The following is a 26828-nucleotide window of genomic DNA, read 5'->3' on the forward strand; positions in this document are numbered from 1 at the left end:
ATGTGGCTGTCCATCCGGTTGTCCATCCGGTTGTGTTTGACCTGCACAACAACGATGATTCTTCTAGCTTTTTGTTTTGTTTCACAACTTTTGGCAGAAAACAATGGTTACCAAGTATCCGTTTTTTAGATTTAAAATTGTCACCAGCCCCCCCCAAAAAAAAAAACCTTGATGTGTTAGCTGTGTGCATCCAAGCCATGAATTACATTAGTGCTTCGTTTAAGTGCTCGCAGTAATTCATTTAATGTAGTGCTACAGCACTTCATTAAGAGGGAGTGAAGTTAACTGCAGTGCAAGCAGCAGCAGTGAAAACACACACACTCACACACACGCGCCCCAAACAGCTGTATTTGGGAACAACCATGCTGGAAAAAGGGGTTCTTGTATGCATCGGTGGTTCTTTCCTATCCGACATACAGAAACACCCCCCCGATGCTGACACTTTGTAAATGTATGGAGCCAAAAATAACAAAATGGATCTCAGTGGATGTACACGATCCATAAACCGAGCTCAGATAAGCAGCTGATCGATCTCTGACATGGTTGGGAAACTGATAAAAAGAACACAGTGATTTTGAAGTAATCTTTCTAGATGCTCTTGTTCCAGACATCCAGGATTTCAAGTTATGTCAGAGCTAAAAAGAATTCTACAATACACGAGGCAGCTCATCAAGCCCCTTCAAATAGCAAACAAGGGAGCTTGCTTATTCAGTCTCCTACTCTCTGAGAATTAGTGTGTAACGACAAGTGTGTGTCTGTTTGTCTCAGAGGGGATGAGTGTGGGTGGGCTTGCCTGTGGCTTCTGACAGTCCCTAGAACCCTTCTGTAATTTTTGTTGAGGGTGTATTTTATGTGTGTATGTTTGTGTACATTGTTCAAATCCCTCTCATCGCATTTGGCTCTAGAATGAGATGAATCCTTTCCACGCTCTCATGCCCTCTTTCTCTGCTATGAATCGCCATGCTGATATCTCACTCTTCCAAGGGCTGGAGGGCAATGAGAGCTGACAACACAACGCCATTGTCTCAGTTGATGGGAAGCCAAAGTCTAAGGGGAAACACTTCCCTACCAGCCTCTCTGGCAGCCCTAGAGTCTGGGCTGCAGTTTGTGGGGTAAATAGTCTCTGAATGGTATTTGAGCATTTTGTAACTGGGGGAGTGGTGCTACTGAGCCCAGCAGAATGTCTGTGAGGTGCAAGAGGATTGAGGGGAGACGGAGCATAGAGGTGTGCCAACACACTGAGAGGCCACTCAATTATTTAAAAAAGCTGCCATTTTCAAAGGGTCATAGCCAACACCTGCTAATCCGTCACTTTCACAGCTTATCTGCCTCTGCTTCGATCCCGTGGTCTTAAAAATACACAAATATCACTTACATTATTATTTTTGTTTAAGTCAACAATGAACACGCAGAGTTAAAAAAATTCAGATACGATATTTGCTTGCTCACACAGATCGTCATAGCTGTGGATATAAAGGATATCAGAGTATTTCCTTTCATCTCCGCTCGTTTCTCGTCTTCTCTGTCCTTTGCGTCCCCGCTCACACCGTCACCTCCGTCTTGCTGTTGGTGGCCAGTCCCTTGTGCTTCGGGTGCATGTGCGGAGAGTGGCCGTAGCCCAGCGGCTGCGAGAAGAGCTCGGGCAGCGTCTCGATGCTGAACTGCCTCTTGTTAGAGTAGGCCTGGCGCCGGCTGTTCTGCTGGTGCAGCGGCTGGTGCTGCTGCTGCTGGTGCTGCTGCTGCTGTTGGTGTTGCTGCTGCTGGTGCTGCTGCTGCTGCTGGAGCTGCTGCTGGAGCTGCTGCTGGATGGGGTGATGCTGCTGCACCCCGATGCCAATGTGGGAGGCGGTCGGGTGCTGGATGTAGCTCTTACTTGGGTCCCATACTTTGAAGGCTGAGCTGGAGGTGAGTGGGTGGGTGTTGGTCTTGGAGATCTTAGGCTTTGGGATCTGGGAGGCGTTGATGGTGATGGCCAGGGGTGCGTGGATGTCAGGCGGTGGCAGGAAGGGCTTGTCCTTGGGGTGAAAGTTGATGGGCTGGAAAGTCGGAGGAGACTGGCGGTGGGTGTAATCTACCATCGGGTAGCTCTTGTAGTAGTCTCTTGCACATGTGTCTGAATGATGAGAGAAATAGAGGGGAACAAGACACGCTTGGTTAAATTATTTGTAAAAATAATGATAGACAAAAAAAAAAGAAAAAAGGATTTGTCATGAGTTATTGTATTTTTCTATGGGCATCAATTAAACCTATATAAAATCATATCTGTCAATTTAAATGATATCCCTTGTTGCAGTAAAATGCTTACATATAACACTCTTTTGTTTTATTTCAATTATCTATGAATATATACAAATTGGCCCTTCCACTTGCTGTGGCTGAAGGCAGCAGCAAGTCACTAGTTCTCCAGTTAACTCCGATTAATGCCTTTTGGGGTGCATCAATTGCATTTATAGTGATGTGACGAATTGTCACCAGCTAAAGTAACCGATCTACACCGGTCTCTGCCGTCCTTTAGTCTCTTCCGCCATGATTCTGTCATCTGTGTTTGACTTTGCTCAGTGACAGTTCCACTTCCCAGGGCAGATGGGTTCGCTCCCTCAGGTGTGTTAGGTATGCAACCTTGGCTGTTTGAATCTTTTCGAGACAGTTTTGAGGCATTGACTGCTTGTTTTATTAATTTGCTTTCTAGCATTTAAAGAGAGGGGTTCTTTAAAAAAAAAAAGAAAAAAAACATCCATTGTACTTCAACAAAAATATACAAGGCGGATTATTTAGTTAAGCAAAGTGCATCCTGCTGGGTACACGATTAATTAGCATGCATAAAAATAGAGCGTGTTCAGAGTGTTAAGTCTGATACGTGCGAGCTCCTTGAGTGGAACTTGACTCTGCTTGATCATAACCACGATCCTTCTTTCTCTAAGACTTGCCACTTTTTTACCCATGTCTTCCCTATAACAGCAAACTATCTATCATACTTTTATCAAATGCATTGAAATTATTTTACTATTTCCATATGCGTGTGCAATGATGACTTGCTTGCTGCTGGTAATTGCAAAGAAGTACAGCTTACATATAAAAGCTCACATGACACATGAAATTATATCAAAAGGGGGATGACAAAAATCTCCTATCTGGTTGTGCTGCACCTTAAAGGTAAGTGGCGTCTTGCAGTTTGGGGGTCTGCTAAAATTTGCTGCTACTAAACAGGTGTGACACAATACAGAAGATAACATTCCTACTTCAGTTATTTGACTGAATTAATTTGACATGATAGAATCATATCAAAAGGGGGAATTGTTAGAATTGGCTTTGTTCTTAGACATTATGAATGAAATAGTCTCTGTACTTTTCCACGATGACATAAAGTGATCCAGGAATGGGGAGACAAAACAATTAGCCTGGGAAAGCAGGTGGAGATTCACACACTCACATTGTTTTGGCTGATCCAGAGAATATGACGAAGCATGTTGAACCTACTCATGTCCAATCATACTCGGTCGAGTGTGAGTCCAACCTATGAGGCTATAAATACAAATGATACCCAGAAATCGAGGCTCAGTCTGACGGATTTCCTGCGGGAGCTCTGTTCCACTGAGCCCAGCGCTGATATGCTTGACATGTGACTACCAATAAACACTTTATTTGACTTGAGATTCCTCCGGCTTGTTCATGAGCTTCCATTGAAAGAATCGATCTAACAGTTTGTATGTGTGCTCACGTGTCTAATTTTAACAGCGTTACATACCAAATTGAGGCATTGTTTGCTCAGATGATGCGTGATGATTTAGGCTTATTGTAATCAGAGTGAATGAATGGGACTAATTGTATAGTCTGTGGGTAGAGACTCCAGGTTGACTGATATATATTTACTGTATTCATCAAAAAGCAAAGTTCAGCAGGGACTGGTTTTCTGCTCTCTTGCAAAAAGCTCATAATAAAGTAGCCAAGATGGCCAACAACATTTTCTTATATTTGCTCAACCAGAAGGTGTCTCAAAGTTAGCCCACGTCAGGAACCCATGCAGCACTCTAAAAGTCATGTAATTACTTATTGAATGCTTCATATGTCGGCCCATTGTATAACTCCAGAGCGTCTTAAGAGCTCTGTTGGGGAAAGACACAACGTTCTAGGAAATAATTTATTGCTTTCGAGAAATTCTCCCCTGTGGATCTTCAGATCCAGTTTACAACGTATGCATATTGCCAAGAAGTTCCCTAACTTTCACTAAAACACTTCTGTCATTTTCTCATTGAGTTAATGCAATGACATTATTTGGTCAGGGCTAAAAGTACTTGTTTATAGTTAGAGGAAGATCACAGTTTGTGCCAACAAAACGTAATATTTTGACATGTCACGTGCTGTTGCTCTCACAACCACAGGAAGTAGCCTAAATATCATTTTAAGTTGTTATTTTGAGCATGAAAAACAAAAGAAAAACACATGGGGGTCGTATTATATAAGGGAGGAGGACAGTCTCGAGATTCTGCAAAGATGAGAGCAGTTAGAAAAATGTCATACTCTGATTTGAAGTCAAATTCGATTGTCAGTCATTTTTCATTCCTGGCTAAGTCAAGAACATGTTACCTGCTTACAGCTGGCCCAAACTCTGCCGCTAGATTATTAAATACATGCTCTGCCTTTCTCTGCCTCTGGCTAGCTAGCAGCAGTAGCCTTAATTGGAGGGTTTTTAAGCAAGACGAGGATCTCATACCGGTCTTTATTCTGACGAGAGGCAGCAGAAGATACGTGACAGATATGTGCAAATACTGCTGCCGTATTTTGAGTCCTCTTACATGTTAGTGTTTCTAACATAAGGGGTTTATCGTTTACCAGACAGGCTTACAAAAAAAAAAATCAGGGAAGAAATTAAGATTATACCCAGTTCTTTGCACAGCACTAAAGCACTACAGCGTATCACCCAAGCTGTCATCTCACTGCACTGATGTCCAGTTAGACTCAGGATTCAGTTCAAGATCTACTCCATCTATGAGCTCCAGAGGAGATTGGTGTACTTTTCTCTCTCTGCTTGACACCGCTTTGTATCATCTTTGAATCACTTTCTGTTTTCTTGCTTGAAACTGTTGAACTGTTCGAACCTTTACTGCTGTGTGATGTACTTGTAGCACGGAAAAAGTGCTGAATTCATAAACTCACGTGCTTTCCATGAAATAACACGTCTGATCCTGCTCCAGTTTTTATTCTTGCTGATTCTTTAGAAGCACAGCGTGCAGTTCAATCTTTTGAGTGTGTATCAAGCAGACTTTGAGAGGAAGATATGAGAGGGGGGACACATTCCGTGTCGCAGTATTCAGATCTGACAGAACAAATTAAGTAAAAGACTTCAGAAACTGTTGGAAAATCACATCACAGTCATCGAATAAAATACACTTCTCCTTTTTATGACAACTTCTGCTGCCGTCCATCTAAGCGTTGCCAGCAGGATCCTTTAGGACCATGTTCCTCACCATCTTCTCCACTTTTTCCATCTCCTCACCATTTCACCCTGTCTCTGTCTCTGTTTTCAGCTCAATATTTCTTTTGTTTTTCCCACTCTTTTACAACGTCAGCTTTTTCAGTCCATCCAGCTTCGGCCTGAAGTGAGGCCCCTGGGCCCCAATCAGAGCCACCACTTTAGGATTTCAGTTTGAAAGCATTTTCTATTCTGTTTGGTCTATTTTTAATGCAGTTCCGTTATGTTTGAGCAGCTATTCTAGGGAGCTCTGTAAAATGCTAATTAATTCTCCACCATTTTGATAATGGCTGAGCTGCAACACAATTATTTTTTTGAAGGATCATTATGTTCAGACAGTTTTTTGGTATGCAGTGCATAATTAATACCACAATACAGCCGCAGGCACTCTGCTGCAGAGTTTTGTTTATCAATTCTTTAACTCGTGTTTTCTGTCCGTCTATGTAGGGGCGTTTGTGTACACCCAAGGTATCATATAAAAGTGTGCATGACCCCCCCCCCTAAAAAAAAAATTAATTCTGTGTAAGAAGTTGGTTTAAGTTAACAGTGAGTTGGAAATATTGCTATATTGCTGCACTATTTTCATGTGATAGATTATGCTAGATAGATGTTTTATATTGTAGAAAAATCTCAAATGCTAAAAGTGAGAAAATGTTCATTTATATTTTAGTTCCATTTTTAGTTCCAATATTTCACTACAGAGTCATTCTATTGTAGTACAGTCAGGATGGGGTTTGACATTGTCTTGCTGGAATAAGAAAGACCTTCTATGGAGAAAGTGCCAAGTGGATGGCCGCATATGCTGTACCGGCTCAGAGGCTAGCTGTTGAATTATGCTCTGATAACAAGCTGGATTGTCTCTCAAAGGACGCGGCATCCAGGATTTACACAGACACACACCTCAAAAGAAACTTTTTTTTCAGTTTTCCACTTAAGTTCAGTCCATCTGAAATGAACTTGAACCTCAAAAAGCAGCTGTTTCTGGATCGCGTTGATCTGTGTCTTTTTTTAAAAACATTTTTATTTCTATTTATTGATTCTTTGGCTTTTTTCATGGTAGAGATTTATCTTGCATATATGGATGGAGCGTCAGTCTGTGTTCACCTATAGCGGGTTTTCACCCGTGTGCCTGACCCCGTGAGATGATCTTTGAATTCTTTCAATCCCCAGCTTTTTTGTAAGTTGAAAAAATTGCTTTGAGATTAAACTATTTGTCCGCCCGGTTTCCGACGGATTGATCAACCTCTCCCCATCCTTACTTCTGCATAAAAATGAATTAATCAATCAATCCATTCATTGGAGATAAAGCAGAAGTTGCCAATCCTTTTCCCTTCGGCCTGCAGCTGTATTTGTGTGAGCTGATGTTTTCTCTCATTTGTAATACGGCCATTTCTTTTTTTTTTTTTTTTTAAGTCTTCAACATGATCTTCAAGAAAATCCCTCCACCCCCTGTGCTTTGTTTTGCTGCAGACCTGCCACTCACTGCGATCAAACCCGAGCTGAGCTCGCAGAATCACAAATAAAACATCTGTCCACATCTTCAAACTGCCTCCTTAAAGAAGACAACAGCATGTTCCACACGCCCATCAGGAATGAAGGTTAATAATAATTTTTAAAAAAAGAATACAAAAACGAACCTGTCTCCATAGCCACCGTTTCTGAGACTACTTCAGCTCAATTCTGAAAACTTTTCTTCCTCCTCTGCTTGTTCATCCTCTCACTTCCTCCCTCTTTGACCTTTAGCATCTTTATTCCACATATTCTCACTGCCTGCGCACCTGTCAGCCTCAGCCTCTCAGTACTTTAATTAAGATGGAGATATTAGAGCTGCTCGTGCCAAAGCTCTGCTGCTGCACCTGTCAAACTGTATTTTTTTTTTTTTTATACAGAACGTCCTCGCATGTCTGCAATGCTCTGTACCTTCACCGTTTTTTTCCTTTTTTTTCCTCACTGCTCGTTGAGGAGGACTGAGTAAAAAGATTTTTAGATTTAGACCTCAAATACACAACTCTAAATATCTTTTTAAACAGATATTTCCCTTCTTTTTGTAAAAACAAAACAAAAATCCTACATCAATATTAGTTTTGTTTCCTCAAATGTCTCCATCCAGACCACAACAGAGAAATTCATCCCCGGACCAGTAGATGGTGATAAGGTGGCGACACGTCAAAGTACAAGAGAAAAACAGACTTCAGAACAATCATGGCAAATTTTTTGGACATCATTGGGAAATTCAGCTAAATAATTGAACAAAAACCTTTTCGACTGGGTCTGATCCAGAAGTGTAATTTGTGGCGGACTTTGAACATCGGGCAGAAGGGGACATGTTTGGCCTATGAAACACCACTGTCTGCCAAACTGTCAATAGTGTAAGCCAAAGATAATCATTTCCCAACCTCTAACAAGGTCCCGACAGCAAATGAGTTTGGATTCATTGAATGCAGGATTTAGATTTATATTAAGATCAGTTTTTAATGATTATGTAACAGAGCCTCGCTAAATTTTAGATATGGATTCATTCAGGCAAAACCCAACTTTGCTCCATTCCGACTGGACCCGATCCATGTTGGTGCAACCCGACCCTTGTACGTTAATGAAGATTTCAAAACAGCGTGAGGCAGAGACCTGCTGTCTCACCTGGCAAATGGTCAAGCCTTCCATCCACACTGTTATGTGCCCGAGCTGTGACTTTGTCTGCACAGGAAGGATCTCTGGACCCTGTGGCTTGTTTATTACTCAGCAAGAGAGCTGAAGAGCAAGTGTGAAAAGAGCTGCCCTTTCTTTTTGAGTGTGTAATGGATAGCCAGTGTTTTGTTATATAGAGAATAAACACAGCGAGAGAAAATTGTATAAAGTGTCATTTGGCAATTTCGGAAATGGGCTTGTATTCTCTCCTGCTGAGTGTCAGATGAAAAGATCAATAGCACTCTTGTGAGAGAGGAAACAGTTAACTTGGCTGTTCAAAAGGAGTACAATCTGCCAACTAGCAGCTTTAAAGCTAAGCTGTATTGGACAGTATTGGACATGAAGATATTCTCTGCCTCTAAAACTAAATCTCCAAACTATTCCCCCTTAAGTTATGCATCAAATCAACCGAGTGAGGACAGAATTAGAAAAGGATGTTAAACCAAATTGTTCTAAATGCTTTGACAAAATATGAATATGCAGGAGTGTGCACATCTTTCAGAGTAGATATACTGTTTCTCTTTCAATCTTTCTTCCTTACTCTGTGTCGGATGTTTCCGTTGGAGAATCATTACGAGTATGTGGACACACTCAGCGTCCCTGATGGCAGAAGGCTCGACACACTGAAGCCGCTCTTTTTGTGTGCGAGAGACAAAAACCGAGCGGATACCAAACAGAGGAGCCCGCGTGCCGTCGAACAGCGCCTGAGCTCAACACCTAGACGTTGAGAGCGAGAGCATGCTGCACCTCAATTTGTGAGGGATTTGTTACTTTGAAGTGTGTTTCCGTGAAATGTGGCTGACGCTCGCTGTTGAGAGGCTTGGGCTTTGCTGCTGCCGCAATCAGCCTTTGTTTCTCAGTCTCTGAGCAGAATAATGAGATGAGATGCTCCTCTTCTCACTCACTTTTCACACTTGCAACGCATTCTGTCGGCTTCGGTTTTCCCCTACTTACTGCCTTAATATACATTGTATACATAAGTATGTGTATATATTCTTTTCATTTTTGTTCTTGGAAAAAGAACTGTGAATCATCCCAGCTTGTCCTTGAAAACTTGGATGTCTCTGGCTCCGTGGTTTCTGCTTCTGATACTCTTTAGCCACGATGGGCCCGAGCGTCTCTTTGCATTCTGCGCCCATGAACTGTGGAAGAAACACGTGTCAAGCTGTCGCTCCTCATCTTTGTCACCGTGTCCTTAACTGTCTGCAGTGATCAGATGAAGATTGTGTTCGTGTTAATATTTGCCAACACATGTTTACATTTCTTCCCCCCAAGAGCAGCTGTGCATTCGGCAGAATTATATACTGTGACTCCGTGTGTGTGGAGGATGTGGGTTGGCTCGAGTTGGGTTGGCCTCAACTGGCAGCTTCAGCCGGCTGATGGCCCGGCTCCTGTCCCTCACCGCCCTCCAAACCCAAACTCCGAATCCAAACTTCTTGTGTGAGAGTGTGTTGCAGCTTTGTTGATGTGTTCATTTTCAGCACTTGACAGTATTCCCAATCAAGTTATGCCGTCATCCTTCCTTTTTTTTTTTTACCCCAGTTTACTAAAACAAATGGATCAGTCTGTAATACAGGTTCAAGTTACAAGAAAAAGTGTTTTACCTCATTTCACCTTCTTAATGTGTCTTAAAGGGATAGTTCGCCTCTTTTGACATGAAGCTGTATGACATCCCACATTAGCAATATCATTTATGAACATTGACTTACCCCCTGCTGCGTCCTGTGAGCCGAGTTCCAGCCGAGTTTTGGCGTTGACGAAGGTAGTCCGGCTAGTTTGCTGGGGTCCCGAAAATAAAGCGTCTTGCTTCTCAAAACAATATGCGTTCAAAAGAGTAATACATTTGCATCTCAAAATCGTCCATCCAGAAAAAGTCAGACCTCATAATCACTTGGCGCTATTTTTGCCTCCGTTCATATCGGAGGCAGCTTCATGTCAAAAGAGGCGAACTATCCCTTTAACGACGGTCGAGGGGATGTGTGTCTCTTATGAGGGCATTTGAGTGAGTGGCTTTTAAACTTTCGATAAAAGCTGTTTTTTTCTGAAAAGCTTTCATTACCATACAAGATGGTTGAATCCTGCCAAGATTCAAAAGACCACAAAGCTCAAGGTCTGATGCTAAATGCTGCTATTACATCAAAACTGTGCTTCTTTATTGAGAGAATCAGCCCAGTCTCACAAGAAATCATGGTAGGTTAGGTTGCCAACGGATACTGTGAGGTGGTAAATTTTGCTGTATCGAGAAGCAATGAGGGGATGTGGTACAAATCTGTTGCCGTGTTTTTCTTAAACAAAGCATTTAAACCATGACAGGAACCCAAAGAAGGCTCCTTTGCTACGGGGGGTTCCACTTGTGAGATGTCACCTTTGTTCAGTAAACAAGCTACGAGTGGAGCCCTGCAGAGTGGGAGCCTTCTCTGGTTTTCTGTCACAGTTGAACTGTTTTTGCCCCACCACCTGCTGTCTTATTTGACTCGAATTTATGCGATTTGTCTCAACTTCATTCATTTCCAATTTGATTTTCATGTATTTCGATTTCTCTTATTCCTAACCATGTTTTGTCACTCATATGTAAACTATATTTCTCTGACTTAAAAAATGTTGCATGCTGACGGTTTTCTTTGCAAATTGAAAAAAAAAAAAGAAAAAAAAAGCTCACATTTTTTTTTGGAGATTGCACGACCACAACACGGAATGCTTGTGAGAGGTTTAAGGAGGTGGACTGTGGCCTCACACCACGGCTCATCAAGCAATGGGTCTGAGAACCAAGTTCCAGTCCCAGTATTGTCCAACAACTTTTCACTTTTCTACTTTAAGGTTTAGATATAATAGCCACAGAGAACAGAATGAGACTCATACTGCTAGGAGGGTTTTGCCAATTTAGTTCTTTTACACATGCATCTGAAATAATTCATCTTTGAATCCTTGTAATGTATTCAGACTGGTGAAATGAGCACACATCTAAGTGTTTGAATTCAGGATAAGGAGGCTCATTTAGTTGTAATATGCCCATCATGGCTGCTATGTTCCACTGTCACATGAAAGTCAGGAATCAGACGGAGCGTCACGAAATGAAGGATGGTCCCCGATGACATCTATTATTGTAATGGATGCTGGTCTTTTATCTTTCTCACTGACCTTTATACCTGTGTTCTGGGCCTGTCTTCTTACATCCACATCAGTTGTTAATCCGTTAGCCAGTATTCAAACATGCAAAAGTGTACGTACCCATGCAGCCGGAGCAGCCGTGTGTTGGTGAGTGTATCCGTGTACTCCAGCTTACCTACAGCCTTGAGCGAGGTGTACTTGTTGAAGCCAATTCCCAGGTTGTTATGAGGGTGAGACAAGGCCATGGCCGGTCCCAGGGGAGACAAAGCTGCGTTGTTCAGATGGTTGTGATCTAATAGAAGCAGTGAGACGCAGAAGGGGGAAAAAAAAACAGGAGAAAAATATCAAGCAGACATCTGAGAAGTCGGTCAAAGGAAATAATGAGGTTATCCTCATGAGTGAGTAACAGCATTGCAAAATACAAAGACCGAGCACCAGCGATTCCCTTGTAATTCTGGGGCATCGTGGCCTCATAGGGCCGCTACATGTTTTCATGAATGATTTTGGAAGTTGATTCCCTTTAAATGCTGTTTTTGCACCATATCTATGCAATACAACATGTTGGTTTAGCTCTTTTGAGGAGGCTGCAATGATTAACTGGTAAGCATTTATGCATTTTTTTATTATCATTTTGTCACCTCACAATGACAAATCTCTTTTCTGTGTGCAGGGTGTGTGCGGGGTAATCCGTGTGACTGATGAGGTCACATTTGCGTTATTCCACTTGTTGCGCATCTAAGGCCCTAGCTACACGAAAATGAAACAAGGTTTTTTTTTTAAACCGAGTACGAAAATTATTGTGACCACACAGGAAAGCTTCTGTGAAAATATCAGGTCCTCATGGCAACGCCACGCTTGCTGAAAACGATGCAGTACACACGCCACACCTCTATGTGCGCTGTAAGCCACCCCCACCGGTTACACCAGAACAATTGAAGAAGCAATGCGCATGCATGTACACCCCTACTTCTACCAGCGCGTCACTGGCGTTGGTCATATGGCTGTGACGCAGATGTAAACAAATCCGTTCTGGCTGTAACAATGGCAACGCAAACGGCGGCGTTCCTAGATCTTCCCACTCTGGAACCCATTCTCCAAAAATATCGTTTTGGGTTACCCAGAACGCCGGCTCCATTTGGCCGCGACAGCCAAATGATAAGCAAAAATAACGGTTATAGTGAAAAACGTTTCCATGTAACCAGGCCCTAAAAGTCAATATTAAACGAAATAGTTTGCCTAAAGATGTGAAATTCCCCTACTGTGGTGTGAGCTTTTTGAATCCCATCCGAGTAAAGATCCTTTGTGGAGCGCTCTTTGGAAGATGGGGATCTGAATAAAGTCTTTGTGCTTTAGAACAAATTCTTTTACTTTCCCATTTCTACGTTCAGCCTCTGCGCTTCTTTGTTATCAAAATATGTCCAGATGCGTCTGTATTTTTTGACTGACTCACTTTAATCTCTGCACTCTGAAGACTGTCTACTTCAGATAAGACACTGACGTGGGTACTTCACACGACCCCACGTTAACACATCCCTTGTTTTCTGAAAAGCTTTCATTACCATACAAGACGGCTGAATTCTGCCAAGATTCGAAAGATCACAAGGTCAAGGTCTGATGCTTAATGCTGCTATTACATCAAAACTGTGTTTCTTTGCTCCAGCCAAGTCTCACAGATAAACCTTAATCATGTCGTTTTTAATTGCTAACCTTAACCATTTATATTGTGACACCTAATCTTAACCAAGTTCTCTGCAATGTTTTAAACAGCAAAGAAACTGTGACTGAATCCTAAAACAAAGTTTTAAAGTAAAGGCATTTTAAAACTGCCTTTGGGACATGAGTCAAACCCTTTCATAGTCTAAGAGTGGATTTAGATGCAACATTTAGTTAGTTATTGTTTCATGGAATGAGATGATACTGTATTAGAAACTTTTTAATCAAAGAATGACCCCATAATGAGTGTGTAAAATATCCACATCGTACCTGTAACTTTAGAACCCTTTTATTCTGAACAAACAGGGTCTGAAAAGAATGACCTCCCTTCTTTGCAAAGTCTCATCTGTCCAGAAGAATAAAGTAAAAATGTTTCCAGCTGGAGGTACTGCACAATTGCATGCGCACTTAAAACAAACCTGACACCTCCGTCTACTAGCCTCACAATAACTGAAGCGCATCAGTGAGAATCAAGCGAGGTGGTGGGGGGGGGCGGAGTGGCAGGCAGAAAGCCACAGAGCGAGGAATGTGACACCAGCGCTGACTGATTGAATTAGAAATAGATCTTCACTTCCCCGTGTAATTGATATGCAGTAATGACACGCTGTGTGTGGCTCGGTGTGCTGGGAGGCCCAACTGTGTGATGTAATTTTATGCGTGCATAGTGTGTGTGTGTTATTGTCTTTTGTGAACTACTGACACCCGCTGCTCTATTCACTCGTCACACATACACAGACAGTTAAAGGTGTGTGACTTTCACTCAACGACATAACAGAACTGATTAAAAATTCGTTCTCTGTATATAATGTTGTAAATGGGGCTTTTTTGGGGGAGGATTTTGAGTGATTATGCAACATTTATAGCAATAGCTTTAGCTCTTGAAGTGTCCTGCATTCCAACGGCGTGTTTTCACGCATCCGAGAGCCAACAACAGTGGAAATAATGAGAGGGACAGAGAGGAAGAAACGAAGCGAAGGACTGAAAGACAGAGCGAGTTGAAGGCAGAGATAGGCAGGGAAAAAAATACCAGCTAATTGATGGAAAGATCCCTGGCAGGTCTCCAGTTTGACCACAGGGCTGTTCCCGGCCAGCAGACAGAGTGACGGGAGACTCGGAGAGAGTTTGTTGTGGTATTACAGCATAAATGCTGTAATGCTCATACCATTCTTATCTTTTTCCACCAAATGTGGTTTTTGCAACCTGCTTTGACAACGCTAATCACAGTCATGCTAACAACTAAAGGCATAGAATGCAACAGGGACTAAGAGATACGGAAGATATATTTGATTCTTCTATTTCTATTCAGAATGAACAACTCCTATCTCGTGTTATATCGACAGAATTCGCAGTAATAATCCTGAAGCTTCGGATTTTGAAATGGAAAGTGACTGCTCATGAAGCTGTGTTGAAAAGTCATTCCCATTCGCGTCAATGGTAGATATATTAACTCGGAAAAAATGTACTGTGCCTTTCAAAGTAGACATACTGTCGACTGCACGGTGTCTGAAATCACTGCCAGCTCAAAACTTCTGCGAAAAACACAACCCTGTCACTTTGTTTGAGGCCCACTAGTTTTGACAATATGTCATTCAGGGGAGCGGTTCGGTTTTGAAGCGAATTTCTATGACACACTCCCAGCTCAGAGTTGAACTTCAAGTTCAAGTTTGACAGCAAACTCCTCAAATTCTCTCCAGCGGTTATATAATTCACTTAACTCGAGAAAGGAAGTTGCTCAGTTTAATGTCTTGTATTCATTGCTTTTTATCAAATAAAGTGGGTCACTTCAAGCTCTACAACCTGTTGCATTGAAAACAGCTGTAAATTCACCGTTTAAAGGGGCAGTGTTGCACTGCATGCCACAAAATATCATGACAACCTCAAGAAATTGTGTCAAGTTTAAAAAAAGGGCATAATCTGTCTGTCTTAGGTCTCAAAATACAGAACATGTCACAAAAGTTATTTTCCAAGAACTCTAACATGGCAGTGTTGCTTCTGTTTAAAAAATCAGGGAAGTGCTGCATAAAGTCGCTTGAGATCAAAGAATCATTACTTGATTCATTACTTGATTACTTTACTTGACATTACTTGATGCATTCACTGATTTTTGTCCACTCGAGAATGTCAACTCCATTTTGAGTTTAGCTACAGATTAAGCAGGTATGAAGCAGCTTTAGTCGTGGTCTGATTCATTTCAGCAACATTTTGACATTTTCAGATCATCTGCATCAATAACGCAGACAGAGATGCATTTCAGGCAGCCTTGTGAGTATGGCTGCTCTGGAACACTTTTCATCTATTACTGCCAAAGGCAATTTTCTCTTGAAGGCCCCCTACTCGTACCTTCAAAAAGCCGATAATTTCTGTGACACTGAATCAGCTTTGACGACCACTTCGCCAGGGGCCAGATGCATAAAACTCAGTAGATTCATGACACAAACAGAACAAAAACTCTTCAATGAAAGAAGCAACAGAGGAAGCAACTATCAGCTCTGCAAAGTTGGAGCAAAGGAGATGAAGGAAAAAGGAAAAATGATGGGATTACAAATGAGAGAAAATCACACGAAGACAGCATCAGGGCTACAGTGGAGTTGCGGTAAATTCTGCTGTATCTGCAACAGATGAATGCGCAGTTTGTACAGTACACAGCCTTGTTTGGGAGATGATCAGGAGAAGGAGCATCCAATGATGGCTGCTGTTATATACAGCCTTTGGAAAGCTAAAGTAGCAAAAGAGCCAGACTTGTGCCAAAAAATCAGAATAAACTCTTAAATACAGATTCTCTTAAAAAAAAAAAACTCATCAGCAAGGTCTTTCACAGCCATTACCGTGATGCACAGCGACAATTATTCATAGCATCCAAATTAGAGTATATATGAAAAATAACATGAAAAATATGCTGTGCAGGCCAAATGAAGCTGTTTTGGGTATTTCCACTTCATATCAGGGTTAAATTAGTCACTCATACCTCAACGTCTGAAGAATGCACGGGGTGCACAAATTCTCACGACTCATTCTTATTGTCATTATCATTATTATTGTTGTTGTTTATATACAATCATTGTAAATATTAATCTTTTTTTTTGAGCTACTGACCAATACATTTTTAATTGAATTTCCCCCATTGGGGGATGAATAAAGTATTTTTCTACTCTATTCTATTCTATTCTTCCTTCATGAATACCAGATTATATGTAGGAAAAGGCATGGCTATGGATTTTGTGTGTGTTCTTATCATTTATTCATCTGGCCCCAGGTTAGGGAGCGTGGCCCCAGGTTAGGGACGACCTGCACACAACTATGTAGCAGATACAGCAGAGAAAGTGCAGAGTAAATCTGCTTAAACTGAATCAATGCAGAAACAACAACGCTACATGTTCATTTAAGTTAGGCAATTTTGTGTTTAATTGGTTAATATTTATCGGATTGTCCGATGACCCCTGGTTTCGTGAAGATGCTTTTCGGCAGATGCATGTAAATCATCTAATACTTGCACATGTTTCGGCTTCATTTTAATTTCCCGGGAAAGAAATATTTCCTCTCGCTGGCTGTAAAATGTTTGCTGTACCAGCAATGTTTGAACCAAAACTGTAAAATAGAAGGCTGCAAAAGAAAAATAATTAACTGAACGCTCACAGAACATAAAATACACACTTAGAGGAGTAAAATGTCTTTATTGCATATGATTTGTGAACTGATATCGGGACAGTTGTGTTAGAAGTTTTTCTAACTGTCTCAATATTTTAATCAACAAATTTTTTTCTCCCTTTGTGCAGAGTGTATATATTTTAAAACATTTCACCAGCCTGTTTTAATGTGTGATCAGTAGGCTTCCCATCTAAATCCTTTTGCTACTGTTAATGCCACTATATGATTGTATGGTGGGGAGACTAAAAACGAATAAATTCCTTCCTGTGTTTTGCATCCTGGAACTATTTTTTAATTTTTTTTCCTGAATGTCCTACATTTTTCCCTGCACGTGTGATCTTCAGTGCGCGCGTGTTTTTCGATGTACCATTGTATGTAGGCCTCAGAGGAGAAGCAACTCGTAAGAATTTGCATTCATGTTTATTAAAGAGATGCGCAGGAGAAAAACGAGCAAAAATGAGGGTTCGTCAGAGGGTGCAGAAACTGTGAGAGTGATAAAATGTTTTAGAGCATATCATCCGAAGCTTTGTCAGGCCTGTGAGGCTGTGTCCACAGCTCATGTGTGAAAAGCAGCATGTAAAGATTGTTTTCCATGTGCATGCTTTCTTGCCAGCGTGTGTTTGTTTTGGTTTGTACGTGTGTACCTTATTTGTGTGTGTGTGTGAGAGAGAGAGAGAGAGACTGCTGTGTGTGGGTGCAGGCAGGCAGCAGAGCACCGCTGGGTGATGGCCTAATTCGGCAGGGCTCAACATCAAAGAGGCTGACTGCTGCAAGGGCTTCAGCCAGCCTTACTCTGACACAACTACTGTCTCACTCACACACACGCACGGGCAGATAGAGAGATGGAAAGAGGAAAAAGGAAAATAAATGCAAAAAGGTTGGAGAGGAAGAGTTCTGTGTAGGTAAATGTATTGAGCACGCTGTAAAATTTAACCTGTTGTTTGAACTTAAAAGCAGGAACGAAAGGGTTAACTTGAAGTCCCACTCCTTAAAAACTCCTTACACTTGAAAGTTTTTGCCTGGAAAAAAAAACCTCTCATTAGCTCGAGCATGATTCTGAACCTTATTCCTTATTCAGTGAATGGGGGATATCCGTATAATCTAGCTGCAATCTCCGCAGTCTATGAAATTAGAAACAAGCTATGAGGAGAAATGAGCTAATGGCTATTATTTATTTGTTTAACTGGGCCTAATCCTAAAGATCTGCCTGGGGAGCAGCTGCTTGCGGTGATAGCCCTCAGCTGACATCTCCTTGTAGTTTGCGCTAGCTTCTAATTTCATCGGTTCCTAATAATGCATGCATCGGTATCGCCAATTATCTGACTATCTGACCTCATCCGTCAGAGACTGATGGTGTTGCTCTGCAGATTCAAAGCAAAAATCTTCAGTCATTGGATAATGTGAAGTTGACGCCTCAGTTTGCTGGAACACCACATTGTTGCTCTGAGGTTGATTTTCTTTGTACAGACCTGGGACTTTGTGCTCAAACTCTAGAACCAACCAGTAAAATCATCACTGCATTTCTGCTCCACATAACAAAATGCTCACGACGTCTGCCTGCAACCGAAGCTTCTCAGTTAAAACACATATTTTCTATGAATAAAATGACTGTAAAAACACTGACTCTATATTTATATTAAATAAATTGGCCAAAATAAAGGAATCCGATTTTGGCACGCTGCTGGTTTGTTAATTAGGAGAGCAGATTCAGTGGCGGGATTAACATTTTTCTTGGAAAGGTACATCTTCTCACTCTTTTTCCTTTCTCAATCTTTTTCGTCTTTTAGATTTGACATATTTTAGCCAAACAAACATCCCGACGACAATGGCAGCGGATAGACGTAACAGTAAGGCAATTGTTAAAAGACAGCACTCTGTTCTTAGCATGTAACACGGTGTGACATACAGTCATACCCTGATTAATGGCTGCTTTTACTCATTACATGTTTTCAAAAACATAAAACATCTTACAGAGACGTTAAAACAGGGTAAAAACAGAGACTTTACAATTTGAAGTTTCTCAAAAAAAGCAGTTTCTTCTTGTAGCAACAGAAAATGTTGCAGTGGTACACATGGTCTTCACTCAAAATACAGATACCTGAACATTCTACACTTGTTTTCGTACACCCTGCAGATCTGACTGGACTTGACCATAAAAACTAGTACCAGTCAAAATTTTGGACACATTTTTTGATCGAGTAGGTGTGTGAATGAGTCCAGTATTTAGATTCCTGTGTGATGTTTGACAGTTCATAAACCTGTAGAGATACAAGTTTGAATTCTGCTCTGATTGGTGGTTTCACTTTGTGTCCAAACAGTTAATGTGCTGTAATCACAAGTGCAAGAGTAGCAGCATATTTCACGTGATTTCATGTGTGAGAACGGGGGAAAAATGGACTGGTGTTGGCAATCAGCTGACGGACGTTTTTCCACAAAAAGATTAAGGTTGACCTTATTTATGACTATTTTGTGGGGCTTTTGGCAACAAAATGAATGGCTACAGTTGGGGAAAAAGATAGTTTTGGGTTCACATTGCTTTTTCAAACAATAACATTAAATATATATTTTATGACTCACTCAATTAGCTGGGTTGTTTGTGTTTGGTTTGGTTTTTAGTGATCAGAACATAAGAAAACCGCCTATAGAGCCTTTGAGGTGTTAGAGAAGGGCATCTGACCATATATAAGGCAATGAAAATAACTAATAATGTCCATTAGTTATCAAGGGCTTTGCAACTTTGGACGTAGATGGTGTCTAACATGGAAAACAATAATGCATTGACTATTTAAGGAACTGGATGGCATGTCAGTCAAAATTCAGAGATTATTAAACAAAAGTTACAACGTCAGAAGTCCCACATTTCCTCTGTCATGGCATGGAACTATCTGGAAAGCTTGAAAAGTACAAACTTGCAATTCTGGTTCACAATTGTTTAAAAAAGCAAGAGTAAGCCATTTTTGAGAAAGACATATTTGCGTTCTCATTTCAGTCTTTGTATGCCAAAGATAAGGAGCTAATAACAGCAACTAGAAGCTTTTTTAATCAATTCCAGTGTGATGAGCATCAGCTTTGTCTGAGGTTTAGAGACGTCTCTGACTCTTGCCATAATACATCTCCCCAAATGTTTTAAGAAGATCGGAGTTTGATGGAGCCCTGTTCTTTAAATAAAACAGGGTGACCACTCACGCCTTATTGTCCTCCCACTGACTGAAACCACCTGACATTAATGTCACTGACAGCTAACCTTGGAGGTTTCTATACTCTTGCCACTCATAAATATGGGTGAAAATATTGGATTGAAAATATTTTTGTCTTATTTGTTTAATTGGGATTATTTACAATAACAACAAACTGGCTTGAGTCCTACTTAAAAGGCAGAGACCTCTTCTTATCTATGTCACATTCCTCAAGGTTAAATTCTGGGGCCTATTTTATTCGACATTTACCTGCCTCCACTGGCTCAGAATACACAAATCTACATCATATCTGTAAAATCCCTTACAAATACTCATTAAGTGCCTCAAACGAATGAAAAACTGGATATTTCTGAATTTCTTTAAATTAAATTAAGACCAAACAGAGTTTATCGTCTTTATAGCCAAGGAAGAGCACTAAAAAAAAAAATAAATAAAAATCGATGCTCAACTTCTGTCTCTAATGTTAAAAAACACAAACCGAGCTAGAAATCTGGGCGTTATCATGGGCGCCGACCTGAACTTCAACAGCCATATCAAGTCAGTTATGAAGTCAGCCTTCTATCACCTGAACATTATTTCAGGGATTAAAGGACTAAAGAGTCAGAGACTGATTCAGAAAAGCCGGTCGATGCATTTATCTTCCGTAGACTTGATCACTGTAACAGCTCAGATCTTATCTTAAAACAACGCTTTTGGTTTCTAAAGCTTTGAATGGTTTGGGGCCAAAGTACATCTCAGATCTTCTGATACCTTATGAAACTTCAAGCTATCTCAGGTGGTCAGGAACGGTTTTGCTTTCTGTCCTCAGGATAAGAATTAAACATGCAGCAGCTGCTTCCAGATTTTATGCACCGTATACTGTTTGTGGAACAAACCCACAGATCCCTGCAGGTCTGCATCTACTCTTGCTTCTTTCAAACCAGACCTTAAAGATTTTCCTTTTTTACCCACTGCATTTCATTGATTGAATTGATTGAATTGATTTAAGTGAATTGAGGGAATTTGATTTATGACTTTCACTGCACCGTATCTCTCAATCTGTTTTCCTTATTGTTCATTACAAGAAATTTTGTTTTGATGCTTTATTTTACACGTAAATCCTTCCTCTAAACTAATTCTCGTTGTAATGAGTCAACATACAGTGATGCCAGAAATTGTTAACCTGTTGAATGTTTTTAGTGATCTTTATCTTCACTTTAACTTTGTAATGCATTTTCTGGCATATTAAGAAATAAGGGAATGGCTCGAAAGATTAACTGCACCCGGCATCGCCAACTAAGTAAATGCCCCTCGCTATTTGAATGCTTTCATGTCTTAGTCTTGCTTGAGTGTGTTAAAGGGAGTGAATTGTGTCATTTCAGTACACTGGTTTTTAATGTCTCTCTGTGACCACTCCCTCTCTTCTCTTCCCCTCCTTCAAATTCTATTTGCAGGGTAAACGAGGTCTTATCCCAGGATAATGCCATTATTTTCTGCCTTTAGCCTCCCCATTGAATACATAGAGCTTTGCTGCTCAGCACTTCACATAATGCATTGATCTGCTATGTATCTACACACATACACACACAGGACTGGTAATAAACATGGCAATGGGCAGTACTTTTTCCTTAAAAAAAAAAAAAAAAGAAGAAAAAGTTCCCACTAGGGAGGTGGCTGTGGAGCTCAGAGTGGAGAAACAGAATAATAAATGTAGGTAGCAAAGGAGAGGATGTAAGAAAGAAAGGCAATGCAGTGAAGATGCTGTAACTCTTGTTGAAAGCTGTCGAATTCATCTTATTATTGCCAACACGTAGCTATAATCCAGAGTAACACCACTGTAACTAAAACTTTAGTGATAAATCTTCCACTGTGTTCTTGAGCTAATAAATGTTTCACCAAAATGGTAAAGTTGTGGGAAGTAAAAGAGAAACACTGAATAATAAGACATGCTAAAATACTGTATTTTGCAGAGCTCAGTGGAGCTGCAGAGAGGAACGCTCAGTCTTCACGGCTTTTCTCACAAAGACGGATAAAACACAACACAGTGATGTAACCCTAACCCACTACAGACATGAAGTTATCAGTTGGCCTGAACTGTTGGCTGATTTCTGACTGAATAATGGTGCTCAGTCTTGAAGCTGTGTTCTCGTGACTGTAAATGTAGTCATGTGATAGAAAAGGAAAGTACGCCATTGTTCAAGTCTAACATTTTAAATATCAGTACATGATTTAAAAAAATAAATAAATTAGATAAATACAACCTCAGATGAACAACACATGACACACGTGGAAACTAAGTGCACCCCATGAATAGCTTGTGGAACTCCCTTTAGCAGCAATAACTTGAACTAATAATTTTCTGTCTCCCCCTCAACCCTGAGTTTGATTAAACAGGTGAAGTAAATGGATGGATGGATGGATGCTATCAGTCTCTAAGATCACTCACTGGCCCACTCTTCTACATAATGCTGCTTTAATGCGGTTTGCTGGCATTTGATGAAATCTGAACTTTGACTGGACCATTGCAACATCTTGATTCCTATCTTTTTCAGACATTCTGTTGCAGATCTGCTGCTGTGTTTGGGATCATTGTCCTGTTGATAAACCCAGTTTCAGCTGAGCTTTAGCTGTCAGACAGATGGCCTCACATTTGACTCTTTGGTATAAAGAGGAGTTTATGGCTGACCATTTGACAGCAAGGTGCCCAGGTCCCGTGGCAGCAAAACAAACCCAGATCATCAGCCCTCCACCACCGTGCTTGACAGTTGGTATGAGTCGTCTGTGCTGATATGCTGCGTTTGGTTTATTCGGATGTAACTTTACAAACCTAAGCTGTGCTGCCATGTTCTTTTCAGAGAGAAGCGGCTTTCTCCTGCAACTCTTCCAATCAAGCTTGTTCAGTCTTTTTACACCTGTACTGTCATGGACTTTAACATTTAACATGCTAATTTAGGCTTAGGAAGTCTGAGATATAGCTCTTGGGTTTTCCTGAGCTGAATCTGACCTTGGGACTCCCGGCAAGATTATCAACCGTCTCAAATGTTTTACACTTGTGAATAAGCTTTCTCACTAATGGTCTTCAAAAAGTTTGGAAATGGCCTTATGACCCTTCCGAGATTGATGGCCAGCAACAATTGCTTCTCTAAGATCATTGCTGATGTCTTTACTCCTTGGCATTGTGTTAACACACAGCTGGATGCTCCAGACCAGCAAACTGACAAAACCTCTTTTATTATAGAGGTGCTCACACTTGCTGATGCTTTATTTATCAAGTGCATTTACGAGGGGGGGCATGCAGGTTTTTGTGTGTGTGTGTGGTTGGATGAGTGTGTTATGTAATAGAAAAACAAAAAGTGCAAGTGAGTCTTTTCATGCAATTATTTCTTTTTCATTATCTACAAAGAACTGCTTTAACTCTGACAGGCGTCTGAAGTCCCACTCATCACCATGACTCATTCTCACTTATTCTCCCCTTTTCTCTCTCTAACTGCTCTTACGGGAACAACAAAACAACCCCCCGGCCATCGCTTCTTAACTTCAGAGGATTCAATTATTCAGAAGTGGTAATTGTACTGCACGGTCATCTAGAACTCACTCTCTCACCCACAGACATTTGCTGATGCTTTGTGGGTTCCCATTTTTGTCTTTCAACCCCTTCCATGTATCTACTTGATGAGAAAACTAGGAGTTGGCTTTGCGCGTAGCTACAGCTGCAGTTTGTGTCATGAGCATGTGTGATCAACACCCCCCAGCTCAAATGGAATTGTCTTATGAGGGAGATACACACGCTAGGAAATATCTTTGCAAACAAGTATTGGTTGTGACTGGCTGTCACAGTTTCTAATGTCCTCGCACAGACAGTAACATTGTGAAAATCAACAACTTTTCAGGTCCCACCCACAGTGGTAAAATAATTATTCACATCTTTTATCCAAGCAGAAGCAGAAATAAAATGATTTAAAAGTGAAAAGTCCAACATGCAACACTTTACTTAACCATGTTGCAGATGCATCTTTCGAAATTTCAGAGGGGAAATGTTGCAGTCATGCGGGCCTCTCATTCACTTTGTGAATTAATAAACGACCAATCCGGTAGATTTGCATTCATGCATGTTTGTGTAAGAGCACTTGTCTCTCCAGTACAGTTACACGGTTTCCTCCTAAAATTAGAGAACTGGTGAATTATTGAGCTAATCTGAGAGCTGAACATGCCTCTTAATCACTGAGGCCGGGCATCTCCAGAGGCTTCACTTTCCTTCTCCCAAATCTATGAACCTCAACTCAAAGCTTGCTACAAGATCATACAAGTGATGAAGAGCAGTTTCATTTGAGGCACGGCACTGCAATATTGTCATAATTTCAAGTGCAGATATAATGTATAAAAAAAAGAATAAAAAAAGGGAAATAAAAACAGAAGAGCACCACAAGGTATTTAATGCTGGTGGTGGATGAGATGGAGAAAAAGGTTAAAACAAGACGTATTTGTGCAGTAATATTTTGAAATGGTAATAACTACTGAGGTAAGATCCTTGATTTAATCTCCAATTTCATTTTGTAGCTTTGACCCCCCCCCCCCTAAAAAAAAAAATGTGAAGACAGTTTAAATATTGAATATTTAACATGTTTAGATATTAAGTAGGATAACAGTTTGGATACTGAATTAACTAAAGAATGTAAACTCTGGTCACTAGCTTAAACAGATACATTATGCCATTTCTCAAATCTCAAAGACAATCAGCAGGTGGCACTGCTGAGTGTTCAAAGCCTTGGACCATTTTTGGGCTGGAAAGCTTTGAGGCTTCATGAGACTTCATCTGGCCATCAGTCATCCTCCCATCAAAAGTCTCATAAGCCAGTTTTTATCCTGCACTTTAATGAAAATTTGAAATTCTGCAGGGATAAAAATGTTTTTCTCAGTTGTCTTGCATTTATAGTCCCATCTGCAGCATTTCTTGTCTTTTTGTGCATCTGTTGGTAGTTTCACCTGTTTGAGTCCTTTTCAGTAGTGAGCAAACCTCTGTCATGGATATGAACGATTTTGTTCATAGCTACTTGTAAGTCTAACATGTTTTTGTTTTGATGTGCTCCTAATGGGAGAACAAGCTAACATACAAACTGATTACATAGAATAGAAATGTGTGGATCAACTGTTGAATATTTGCAGGAAACACAGCATAATCGTGGGAATAATTGATTTGACTCCCCTTCCTTTGCCATCACGAGAGCCGGGAATCGTCTTTAGTTATCTGTATGTTCCAGTTCACTTTATCAGTGCAATGATCCTGATCTCATATCATTTTCATGGTTGTTCAAATAAAGGCACATCGTCATGCTTTGTGTTCACTTGTTCTTTGATCTTCTTTCCAAGCATAGAAGTCACGAGCAAAGTCATGGCTGGTACGAGAGGTTTAAAAACTCGTTTCTCCTCCTAAACAGACTCAGTTGGATTGTGACCAAGGAATAATGTTGTAGCAAGAAAAGAAGAGAGGAGAAAACATTGTGGTTTCTGTCACCACAGCAGCATCATAGGACTAATTTAAATGTAATGCAATATAATGAATTAGAAAAAAAATAAAAAACCATTAGCTGCAGGTTTCTTATTTTGGCGAGTCAAGTGTTTGTAAAGCACTAGGCATCCAGTAATAGGCATCCAACTATTACTTTGAAATGAAGGTTAAAAAGGATACACACGTGGCCAAGGACAGAGAGAACAGAACACACATGCACACACATATGGTATGCCAGGGATGTGACAGAGGAGCATCAAGCATGAACTTAATTATTTATGTATGCACACAGACTAAAAGAAAGGGCAGGGGCTATGCATATTAGTTCCTCTATGAAATATTAGAGAAAAGACCTTTGATGCAGCCAAAGGAACGCAATAAAGGATAAAAGAGGGAGAGGGAGTGAAGGAAGATTGAGGAAAAGAAATAGCTTGGATGACTTAAAGAGAGGGTGCTGGAGGTGGAGAAGGGAGAGAAAGAGAGAGGAATTCATGATGTCTTACTCAATTTGAAGTTCTACTTTGAGCGAGTGTAAAGAGTAAGTTGAAAAGAAATGAACAAGGGGGAAGAAGCAATGCAGTTAGGGACTTCAGTGGTTGGTTCAAAGCTGGAGCTCGACATAAAAGTGTTAAACAAGTACATACACGTGTGTCCGTTTTTGTGTGTGTGGTAGTATGTCTATGGACACCGCAAATGCTAAAAGGCCATTATTACACCAGAGCGCAGCGTCACATTAATAGGTTTGGCTGAAATGGGCTCAGTCTCTTGTTTGCTCTAACTTGATGTGTAATGGTTGATGACAGCGGCATGTAAATGTATGTGTTAGGGTGATGGCTTACAAAGAGCTGAGTGATCCTCTATGTGTAATACTTCTCGACAGACGAAAAGCCGCCACAAAAAGTAGGCGCGCGCCGCAAAAAACGGAGGCCTCACTTACAGTGAGCATGACTTGCCGAGCCGTATCCTAGTACACACATGGAGTGCAAAACTACGCGCTTACACTGACCATGCTCACAGTCATGTAGCCATAGAGACAAAAATCTGTCTTTGATAGGTTCGGCCATACTTAATCATGCCAATGTCCCTAGGTGTAGGTGTCTCCAGACTTATTTCTGTGTGTGTATACTTTATGTAGCCATATTATATCCTGGGGCCTCTGAGGCCATTTGTTTTCTTCGGCTAAGCCTTGCATGTACTGTCTGTGTGTGCACGAGTGGGAATGACCTCATCCGTATTCTCCAGTCGGCAGTGCTAGAATCACTCACCTCACTGACTCCATGCAGCATCATAAAACTTCAGCAGCCAGCATTGTCCTTCACTAAATGGCTCCCATTACAGCACTTGGGAAGGGGCGACTGATCAAGAATATTAACTATGCACCAATGGTAGGGAAAAAAAACTGCCTCTTAAAATTACAGCCATGTCGGCAGCGTGAGGGGGAAAAAAAACGGTGCATGGCGTCCGTCTCCCTCAATGCTAAATCATATGAATAAGCTTTTAAATTCTCCACAGCTGCAACCCTCAG

At 40.9% G+C, this 26828-nt stretch overlaps 1 protein-coding gene across 1 annotated transcript in view; it reads right to left on the reverse strand.

Moving 5' to 3' along the window:
• Positions 1-258: 258 nt before the first annotated feature.
• The window catches only part of LOC142371299 (protein shisa-8), a 111527-nt gene continuing 84957 nt past the window's right edge, over positions 259-26828 (reverse strand). Inside the window, exons 4-5 of the mRNA XM_075453942.1 lie at positions 11439-11555; positions 259-2113 (exon numbers count right to left, since the gene is read on the reverse strand). Of these exons, the coding sequence (XP_075310057.1) occupies positions 1542-2113; positions 11439-11555 (689 nt within the window). The 3' untranslated portion in view covers positions 259-1541. The remainder of the gene's footprint in view (positions 2114-11438; positions 11556-26828) is intronic.

This window comes from Odontesthes bonariensis, chromosome 21, assembly GCF_027942865.1.
Source record: "Odontesthes bonariensis isolate fOdoBon6 chromosome 21, fOdoBon6.hap1, whole genome shotgun sequence".
Lineage (NCBI taxonomy): Eukaryota > Metazoa > Chordata > Actinopteri > Atheriniformes > Atherinopsidae > Odontesthes > Odontesthes bonariensis.